Source organism: Triplophysa rosa, linkage group LG20 (assembly GCF_024868665.1).
Source record: "Triplophysa rosa linkage group LG20, Trosa_1v2, whole genome shotgun sequence".
NCBI classification, from domain to species: domain Eukaryota; kingdom Metazoa; phylum Chordata; class Actinopteri; order Cypriniformes; family Nemacheilidae; genus Triplophysa; species Triplophysa rosa.
Window position 1 is genome coordinate 7,917,065 of NC_079909.1, and position 11,112 is coordinate 7,928,176.

Below are 11,112 nucleotides of genomic sequence, written 5' to 3' on the forward strand. Positions count from 1 at the left end.
ATTAATTACATTTTCGTGAAAGTTTAAGTTGGGGTATTGCAATGTTTATTTTCTATAAAAAATGCTAACTTACTGCAAATGATAGCTAGCAAATAATTTTAAAATAATGTTAGCACATGAAAGCATTGCAAATAAATTGTTTACTTTACGTTCTTTGTGTATGTTTTTGACCAGCAAACTATATGTAATGAAGAATTGGTGTAAATTACAGTAGAAGTTAAAGAATTTCTGTCTGTAAGGATTTTTTGGTCACCCTAATAAAATCACTGGGTCATACCTGGCCACCTCCATAAAAATAGTTCTGTCTACGCCCCTGCCAACAAATGTCATCCTTTTTGTTCATGGTTGAGTCATGACCACTGGTGCGTGGTCCAGCACTGTTTGTCTTGACTCCACAGTGATTGGCTTGTTTGCACGACATCATCCTACTGACTGAGAAAATCAGTTTCTGTATTGACAACACAGAAAAAGCCAAATAGAAATCTCTCAGGATAACTAAAACAATTACATATCGCAGTTTATCAATAGTCACCATCTGAACGAGGACCCTAAAACCCATAATTGTGTTTGTCTGAGCAGTCAGAACGGATCATGCCGTTAATGAGATTTGTCAAGGTCTGGAGAACATCCAAACTCCACATTGTGTAACGGAGGCCAGCTGGTGCGTGAAAGTGGTCTGAGACCTGCATGGAGTGGGTTCTGGTATGGACTGGTTACAATGGTTACAATGGTGCCGTGCCAGCATATAGTCCACTGACCATCACCCGCCGCTCCAAAAGACTTTTCATTTATATCTGGGCCTGTAACTGAAGGAACTAAAGGTCTTAAATCATGTATTCCTGCAATTATCACCCATCTATTTCCATAAAACTCCCACTGGAACCTTTACCAACAACCTCATCAATATGGCAGCAGGGAGCCACACAGAATTAAATGAGAAGAGCAAGATAGAGAGAGAGAGGAATTAAAGAAAGTAGGCATTCAGATTGAATTTAATGCATTTTTAACGTACCATGTGTAAATCAAATGTATAACTATTGAACCCCCAAAATACTTGCAGTGTCTTCATTCAATGGTCATTTAAAATAAAAGAATAGATCACGTCTTGAATAATGAAATTCATTAAAGCGTCTATCTATAAAACATATCTTATTATCCACCTATTAGAATAAAAGGCAAGCTAATATAATTATTCATTGATATATTGAGTTTCACATTGTATGGGCAGTCAATTTATGAAATAAAGATCCTTTTACCAGTACTTCACTGGCAGCTTTGTTATCATATAGATGAATAGATATCAGACTCAGCGTCTATGTGTGCATGTGTGTTTGAAGCTTTAGGGAGGTGTGTTTAAAAATCAATTTGTTTGGTGTTAATCCCCACAAGGCGACAGAGAAGATGGGGAGAAAAAGGGGAGAGATGGCTTTCTCCAAGAGAAAATCTCATTTGCATGCCAACAAGATCCGAGCGAATGTTTTAACACAAAATCAATTTGGAGCAAATGGATTTGTGTGGGGTAAATAACCTTTCACACTTGGGTATTTTGCTTGGTAAGTTTTAGATCACTGTAGCTGAAATCTTTCTGTGTCAAACATGTGTACACATCACAAACTCACCTCAGAAATGTGGCGTCTGAGGTGGGTCAGGGGTCACATCTGGGCTCAGATGTGATGCATGTGTAATTCTGGATCCATGACAAACAAATAACAGAGACGAATTATGCCGGGCTAGTCGTCTAAACAGGTGCGACCCTCTGAAACAACAAGAAAACACAATGGATCCAGAACCAATACCAGCGAAGTATTGATTACAAATGAGCTCCGGTTCAGTGGGTTTAGGGTGAACGTGGCGTTCGGGGACTGAGTTATGTTATGTGTGTAGCCACACTTTTAAGCATAAACGAAATCTCACGTGATGCGATTGGGTATATTAAACTCATATTTCGGTCTAATAAAGCACAATCGAATCACTCTCACTTAATTCCGGTTCATATCGCATCTGTCCATTGTTCAAAACGGACATTATATTATATGTGGTTACATTTATTAAAAAAGCATATTCAGGGTGTAAAATCTGAGATTCAATAGGATGATATTGATCCTGAATGTCTGCGATTGAGCATGTGCGTATATGTGAACGAGGGAAATGGATGAGGAGAGCTAGATAGAGAGAGTCAGGTCTCCTTTCTGCAGCACCTTAATGAATGTCTGGATATTGAGATTCAAGGTTGAATTCATAGCGTGGAGGACAATGTTCTCTGTGGACATTTGCAAATGGCATCTGATATAATAAATTATGAGGGGTGATGACTCGCTTCTCATTCACAGGCACAAAATACCTGTTCGCAGCTGGTTTGTGTCCAACAATTACAGTACGTAAACGAATTGATTTGAGAAGAAACGTCAGTGGTCAAACCCTAACTCAACTCGACTAAAACTGTTTTACACGTGTCCAGTAGGTTCATACAAAATGTGTATTATTCATACAGAAAATCTTGGGTCATACATGGCTGATTCATCGCCTATCCAGACAGATGGTTAATCATTTTCTTGGATGGTCTCTAGGTGGATTGCAGGTGTGTGCTGGATTGGAAAGCACATGGATAAATATTTTATTTACTCTCTTTTTTTAATGCTAATCATCGCCTGATAGCAGCTCTTGGTACTACGCTTCAAGACATGAATGTGCTGTTAAACAACATAAGAGTTTGCTTTTGCCCTGCAGTATGTTTGGCATGCATAGCAGCTGTGCATAATAGATATAGCCTATACAGCATAAATATATATAAATCACATAGACTAACAGCACAGGTATTCTGGCAAGGACTTTCGCCGGGGCAGAATCTCTCTCTGTAATTAATAAGCAGAGTGCATCCCGATTTTTGGCTACCACGACTGAGATCTGGACTGTAAGATCACTTTCAGACATATTTCAATCTCTCTCTGACTTTGCATGTCCCTCCTTTCTCTACCCCCCCCCTCTCTCTCTCTTCTATTGCTTTCACTGAAAACAAAAGCCTGCATAGTCACCTTAACAAAACTGATCTTCAGGTAAATATGAAGTGTGTAAACAAGAACTCTAAAATAAGGTGTTTGGCCGTGTCATTTTAAGGGTTTTGTCTTTTAATCAATATCTTACTGTCGGTCTAACAGACTCTCTCTCTCTCTCTCTCTCTCTCTCTCTCTCTCTCTCTCTCTCTCTCTCTCTCTCTATGTGGTACATTCTCACATATAAGGTTGAGCCTCCAGTACAAAACATCTACTCAGCCTAATAGGCTGAGATTGGAAGGTGGAGGGGCCAGAGAGAAAGAGAGAGTGAAACAGCAAAACCGAGAGACGGAGAAAGAGAGAGCCAGCGAGAGACAATGCCAGAGGTTTTCTCTTTAACTTGTTTGGATATTGAATGACTTTTAAAAGTGCACCTTTTAAAGTCACGTTGACTTTGAGTTTCATTCAAGTTTTTATTTTTCTTATCTGCCTGTCTGTGAAGTCAAGTTTTCTTATAGTCGTTTTTTAAAGAACTTTATTACAGCAAGAGGACAAAAAAGCTTTTAATTTTTTCTGGTATTCTTGAGCACTGAAGTGGAAGTAAATCTGACATTAAGTGGGCGAGATGAGAGCGACGTGGAGTCTATTCTTTCTTTCTACTGTCTGTCTGCAGATGCCGTACGGTAATGTCGGAGTTATACTTGACTAACTTTAGTTGATGTAGTGTGATGTTAGTTGTGAATGAGGGAGTGTTTAGTCAAACACTTTGGTGAGTTTAAAGGAGTTTAGAGGCACGTGATCATATAAAGACATGTTTTACATTTTTTTATCATTTTCAAAAATCATATTTTTTATTTTTTATCAAACTACAGTCGGGTTGTTTTAATTAAGTATTAATAACGCAAACAAACAGCTAACTAACACAATACAAACATGATAACATGCGTTTTTGCAAATAAACTCGTTGCCGAAAAAGAAACCTGTAACTTTTGCAAAACCGTATGCTTTCAGTTCACAAAAAAATGCTTGAGATAGAAAAAGCCTTTTTACGAATTACACAGTGTAGATTTAAGAGAAAGGTCCAGTTCACTCTAAAATTGAAACTCTGTTATTAACTTTTATTAAATAGATAATCAGGTTGTATATATAAATCTTGATAGCGTTACACAGATTTTTTTTCTCGAACATCACAAGGGTGAAAATGTTATAAACACTCTCAAAATGGATGTGTTAATTTGAACACATTACGTTAAGTTGTGTTAGAAATAAAACAAAACATGTTGTCACAAGAAACACAGAAATGGGTTCAGTTAAGGACAACACATTGTGTTGTTTTTAACACAACTGTTTTTAGAGTGCATGAAAGGTAAACAGCATGATGTAAGTGCATACAAATGTGAAAATGTTCAGCTCATTTCCTTCTCTTCTTCGCAGTGTCTTCCAGCAGTCCAGCTCATGCACATGCAGAAGAAAGACTCCTCCAGGTCTTATTCAGTAACTATAACAAGCTGTCTCGTCCTGTAGCAAACATCTCAGATGTGGTTCTGATCCACTTTGGCCTATCCATCGCTCAGCTCATTGATGTGGTGAGTCACTTCAGGACAGGACCACAGAGTCTACAAAGATGATCCCCGTTATTTAACAAAAGCCAATGGACATCTGTCATAATAATGAAAAAATGCTCAAATTAAATATGCTCACCATGATCGATCCCCTTTTTTCATTCTCATGCGCACGGACATCACATTTTGCTTGAAAATAAATCAGGACGAGAAGAATCAGATGATGACCACAAACGTCTGGGTGAAACAGGTATGTTTTTATCATAATTAGGCATTAATGAGATTTTTAATTAGAACTGGGCTCCTGTTCCTTCCCCTGTCATACCTGCTGCTCGTGAGCAGTGATGAGCATCATGTTTCCCTGCAGGAGTGGAACGATTACAAGCTGCGCTGGAACCCAGAGGACTACGAGAATGTCACCTCCATCAGGATCCCCTCTGAGATCATCTGGAGGCCAGACATTGTGCTCTATAACAAGTGTGTGAGGCTTTTACCAATCCGGACTTTAGCCAAGCCCATTTTTAAAAATCTGTATTCTTACACACACTCTAAAAAAAAGCCTTAAAAATAGGGCACAATATACTGTATTAATATGAAGGAATTTTCCGTGTTCATTTTTACAGTTGTTTTACCTGTATTTTACAGTTTGCACTGCATTCATTTGCATTTTAGCATTAATGGAAATGTCCGTAAAATAAAGGAAAATGTACTGGTAATTTTCTGCCAGTACTTTATCTGTTTTTTCACGGGATTTTTTTTACAGTGCACTGTTAACCTCCTGTTTTCCAGCAGCGTAATATGCTTCAGTTGTTCCATTTGTGATGCTGAATTAGCTCATTTCATCCTAACCAAGACATTCTTCTAGTTTTAAAGTGAAAGGAGCGGATATGGGAAATTAGACGTCCACTTTTATGACATATGAGTGTTGATCTATGAAATCCCATAGGAGTCAGGCTGAAGTGAGCGAAATTACACAACTTTCCGGTAATGTCGGTACCACTTCATTTATACATAATATCAACTGACCATATATATAGTTCATCCAAAAAATACAAAATCGGTCATCATTTATTTACCCTCATGTCATTCAAAACCTGTATGTGACTCTTTCCTCTGTGCAACACAAAAGAAGATATCTTGAGAAATGTCTCAGTGGTTTTATGTCCACACAATGGAAGTCAATGGCCCCAATGTTATTTGGTTCCCAACATTCTTCAAAATATCCTCTTTCGTGTTCTGCAGAAAATGACAGTCATACAGGCTTGAAATGATGAAAGAATTTTCATTCTTGGTTGAACTATCCTTGCGTGAACCATCCCTGTCATTAAAACGAATGGTAAAATCTAACATCCTAGCCATTATATACTTTCCTCAATAGAGCTTGTTTCTTAAATTCCCAGCTGTGTGATTTTTCTAGAGACTAGAAATCTTAATGGGCCAATTAAACCCATTTGGGAGTCATTGATGGTTTAGCTCGCTGTGACGTACCCTGACACCACTTTAACACGACAGACATCTTCTCGCATGATTGCTCTGATGGTTTTGTGTTTGATCTGCAGTGCGGATGGAGACTTCGCCGTGACGCACTTGACTAAAGCCCAGGTGTTTTACAACGGCAGGATCAAATGGAAGCCGCCTGCCATTTACAAGAGCTCCTGCAGCATCGATGTCACCTTCTTCCCCTTCGACCAGCAGAACTGCAAGATGAAATTCGGCTCTTGGACGTACGACCAGGCGAAGATCGACCTGGTGAGCATGGCCAGCGATGTGGACCAGATGGACTACTGGGAGAGCGGAGAATGGGTCATCATAAATGCCGTGGGCACCTACAACATTAAAAAGTATGAATGCTGTACGGAAATCTACCCGGATATCACCTACTCGTTCATCATCAGACGTCTTCCTCTGTTTTACACCATCAATCTCATCATCCCCTGCCTGCTCATCTCATGCCTGACCGTGCTGGTCTTCTACTTACCATCCGAGTGTGCGGAGAAGATCACACTGTGTATCTCCGTCCTCCTCTCTCTTACCGTTTTTCTCCTTCTTATCACCGAGATCATCCCATCCACCTCGCTGGTCATCCCGCTCATCGGCGAGTACCTCCTGTTCACCATGATCTTCGTCACTCTCTCCATCATCATCACCGTGTTTGTGCTCAACGTCCATCACCGTTCCCCCCGCACGCACAGAATGCCCTACTGGGTCCGCCAGCTTTTCCTTCACTTGGTTCCACGTTACCTTTTCATGAAACGTCCACCTGCGTCAGGTAAAAGAAACTGTGGGAAACTCATCGAGATGATGCACAAGGCGTCGGAGACACAGTCAACGTTTCTTCGGACCACCGTGCTGGATATCCCACCGCAGAGTCCCAGCCCCCATGTGGGTGTGGGCGTGGCGTCTGTCACCCAGGTGGATCAACTTCAACGTGACTCCTCCCCTAAACCTATGCTTTTCAGCAGTTCTCCCAGCAGCCAGTATTCCGTCCTGCAAGAAGACAGCACACAAACACCTCAAACACCAGTTCTCAATTACACGTGTACGTACGCAAACAATGTCTTTGCCTCCAGTCCCTCATCATTTCAAGAAACCCTCGGTATCCTGCTACACACCATACCACGGGATGGAGCTGGGTGTACGGATTGTGAAATCCAAGGCCATGGTGCTGAGAGCGTCTTTGTGGATGCCACACAGAGTTTTCTGGGGAGTTGTCAACATCGTCTTGCATCCAAGGGGACGAATATGCAGATGGTTGACCATGACGATACAGAGATGTGTACTAGACATGACGTTTCAAGTGATGGCGCTAAAGCTCAAAATCCAGCAAAGCTACTCAATAATCTGTCGCAGTCTTTAATAAAAGCCCTGGAGGGAGTTCAATACATTGCTGATCATCTAAGAGCGGAAGATTTGGACTTTTCAGTGAGTTTAATATTTTAAAGTTTCGTTTGCCAAAAAAATGAAAGTTCCGTGTTTATTTTTATGTATTTATCACTCATGTCTGTCCAAACTAGTACAACGTTCTTCCGCAACACACACAAGGACTTTTATGTCTCTTTTAAATTTCTTTGTTTTGATGAACACAGAGAAAGATATTTGGAAGAATGCTTGTAACCAAACAGTGCTTGGCCACTACTGCATACCATTGAAGGAGAAACTGCTTTATACATTTCTTTGTTCTGGAATGTAGGAAAACAAACCGTTCTGGGGCACTTTTGACTACCACTGTCATGTTTCGTACTGTGGTAGTCAATGGAGTCCAAGTACTGCATGTAAGAGTGATTAGAAACATGTAAAACATAATATTTTATTTTAATATAATTAAAAAGTAACTGTAAAGAATAAACATGTTTTTGATTGTATTTATAAGCCAAAAAACAACAGATTTCTTCTAGCAGGATTCTTCTAGCAAGGTTCACACTAGGCACTTTAAACTGGACTCTGATACTGGTATTACTTTTTTAATCAAGATTTGTACTATAATAAAAACTATCAAAAATAGCTCTCACGGGAAAGCAGTCATCCAAAAAAATCAATTCTGAGAGGAAAAGACATGAGTGGGAAATACAGCATGAGATTGAAACGAACGAATCTCCTTTCTCCTCTCCAGGTCAAGGAAGACTGGAAATACGTTGCCATGGTGATTGATAGAATATTCCTCTGGATGTTTGTGCTGGTGTGCATTCTGGGGACCGTCGGACTGTTCCTCCCACCTTGGCTGGCTGGAATGATCTAGATTGTCAGAATGGATCTGAGTGGGTTGACTTTATTAAACATCTCTTGTCATGTAAATTAAGTTTTTTTTTTATGTTACTGTTTCTATGTGTAACAGAAGAGAGAACACCACACTTAAACCACTTAAAGGGACAGTTCACCCAAAAGTTTCAATCAGAAAATGTGTTTTTTTCAAAAGTTGTATGACTTTTTCTCTTCTGTGGAGCAAAAAAGTAGAATATCAACATTTACTTTTATTGCTTCTTTTTCCATTAATTGCAAATAGGTTGTGTTTCTCAACTTGTTTTTCTTTGTTTTAACAGACAAATAATAATTTCCTGTGGTAAATGACAACAGCACACAACATTTTCAAACACAATTCTGTTTTTTGTTATTTCTGTTATTCTGTCTGTCATCTTTGGCACGGCAAGTGCAAATCTCTCAAATACTAAATGTGACATTGCGGATTTCAGTTATTCACATCAAGTTTCACTATTTTAACACAGCATTGCATCACAGCACATTAATTTCAATAATGTGAGTATGACTTCTAATAGATTTGAAGTGTAAAAGGCAACTCTCAGCACAATTGCACTAAGAGGGGGACAGCAGAGATAAAATTTCACGTTTAATCCTGTTCTAAAGGTCATGTGGATTCCATATTTTCTCATCAAGGTCTGATTGTATTTCATTTATTTAGCTTTACAAAGCAAATAGCACATTACGATTGGTCACATATTGAATCAATCAAATTGAAGAGGTCAGAATAACCAGATCTGTCAATTCTGAAACTGTACTTATACTGTATACGTGCAATATTTATATTTACATTTTAGATGAAACAACAATTTCCATAATAATATGTTCATAAAGAAATACTGGCAATTTCACAATTATTTTAATAGCATCACATTTTATGTAATTGCGCAAAAATGATCATGTTAAAAATCTCTCTGTAATTTATTTGATTTCTTCGAGCACCTGGAATTTAGTCACTATTTCGTCACTGATCTTGTGTTTGAAGAGCTAATATTCCACTTACAGAAACAAAGCCATATACGATCCATGAAATGGAGGTACTCTGACTTTCAATTGCTTTGCAATTGTTTTAAGATCTTGCCATTACATGTTACCAATAAAATATCTAAGAAGGCTTTTGTTCTGATGCTTTCCTGAGCAATACGCACAAACCTGTCAAAGAAAATCTGCTGTAAAACCCTTTTCCCTCCTCAGGTGGTGGATGAGTTGACCTAGAAGAGGAGAGGTCACAGGTTGAGTTAAATCAGTGCTTCAGGCAAGATGAAAGCTCAGGCAGTCAGACTGAACCCATGCTGTCATTCTCTTTAAGAGCATCACATCCCCAATCACATGCACCTGCAGCTCTGATATTGGATTTCAGCATCCACCCCCAGTGATACCTGTCAGATAAATGAGTTAGGTCACTACTCTAACACATGGACTATTTGTATCACTTCATCTGTTGGTACGTCTTTATAAATGAATTTATGGGCAACAAATAAATATTTGATGGGTTCAATAACAAGTTTATTGTCAGTTGTCTGGTAGATTCCTGAAAATGTTTAAAAATTCTATTTTTTAAGTATTCAGTTTGCTTTTCACATACACAAGTCCAAAAATGTTTTGTGCCTTATCCATTGAGAAAGCTAACGTTTTTTTGCATCGTAAGAATTAATTTTTTATATATATTTATGAGCTTATATTTTTAATAATTTATGTTATTTTTGATTTTATATTATTGCAAATTGCATTGCAAATTGCATTTGCAATAAAGGATGAACCTTGGTTTTGTATAAGGTTTCATCCTCATCTAAATATGTTTGTAAATATATGTTTTTAGATGCATTTACTGAAAAACAAGACTAAATCTGATTCATAAAACTAACCTTGTTAGTGTGATCTACCATATTTGAGTTGGTTCATATTAACAATACTTGAATTTCCATCCAAATAAAATTAGAGTGATCCAAGCATGCAAATGCTGCTCAGCTGCAGTTTTAGTTACTTTTCAGACCGGTGTGAAAAAAAGATGAACTTTGGTGTATAGTTTGTCCATCTGAATCCTGGAGGAGGACACATTCTCCCTATTAAAAACACGGAGAGCACACTCTACACATCAGCACATCGGTCATACACAGCTCTCGGTTATAACACTGCAAAATTAAATCTATTAATAATGATCTTCCCCATAGTTGTATATAATCAATATGTAATAAACATTTCAGGCAGTCAATTTTCTACTGCTGTAATACCGAGGAGCACAAGGACATGAGAATCAATTATTTGTGCCCATATCCACACTAACCAAATAACAGATATGTGTTAGCAATGCGTTCCATAAAAACGTAATGGTGGAAGTAGTATAACGTGTTATGATAACTGAGTCTCAAGAGGAGTCTTCAAAAACACAACGTGCCAGGTCATTGTAAAGAAAGGAGCAATGGTTCATTATTTCCTTCCGTTCACAGGCGAGACTGTGATCATTTCACATTCACTCGTGTTCCCGAGCCTTCAGCGGCCCCAGAAACCTGCAAACCACAGCAGAATCCCTGAGGACAGAGGAAAGAGAGAACAACTCATTCTATAGTGTGAAAAGGAACAGTGGAACCCGGGAGAAATAATGAGAGAGTGATAAAGAGAGAGAAAAGAGAGAAAGAGTGGAGAATAACGAAGAAGATGCTGGTCTACCTTCTGTTCCATCTGCTCAGAGAGGCACTGCTCTCTCTACAAGTCTGGTGTTTTCTGCCTGCTTGAGATTATCACCAAGTTCATAAAAACCAATGTTGTTATGGGATGTCAATGTAAAGCATTAACATTAACATTTTTTG

At 38.7% G+C, this 11,112-nt stretch overlaps 1 protein-coding gene across 2 annotated transcripts; it reads left to right on the forward strand.

Annotated features, from left to right (window-relative positions):
• Positions 1–3,285: 3,285 nt before the first annotated feature.
• On the forward strand, positions 3,286–9,793 carry chrna4b (cholinergic receptor, nicotinic, alpha 4b). Of its 2 annotated transcripts, none has more exons than XM_057362807.1 (6): positions 3,286–3,673; positions 4,425–4,576; positions 4,758–4,802; positions 4,920–5,029; positions 6,112–7,474; positions 8,163–9,793. In XM_057362807.1, the coding sequence occupies exons 1-6, from the start codon at positions 3,616–3,618 to the stop codon at positions 8,286–8,288; spliced, it is 1,854 nt and encodes a 617-aa protein (XP_057218790.1). In that variant the 5' UTR covers positions 3,286–3,615; the 3' UTR covers positions 8,289–9,793. The 2 variants fall into 2 exon arrangements, with proteins under 2 accessions (XP_057218790.1, XP_057218791.1); XM_057362808.1 differs by having other exon boundaries at positions 3,300–3,376.
• Positions 9,794–11,112: the final 1,319 nt, after the last annotated feature.

Excerpts from the sequence above, each read along its gene's own strand:
- chrna4b (XM_057362807.1), top strand. The coding sequence starts at position 3,616 with ATGAGAGCGACGTGGAGTCTATTCTTTCTTTCTACTGTCTGTCTGCAG. Across the intron at positions 4,577-4,757 it reads TCGCTCAGCTCATTGATGTG|GACGAGAAGAATCAGATGAT; the intron begins GTGAGTCACTTC and ends AAAATAAATCAG. Across the intron at positions 7,475-8,162 it reads CGGAAGATTTGGACTTTTCA|GTCAAGGAAGACTGGAAATA; the intron begins GTGAGTTTAATA and ends TCTCCTCTCCAG.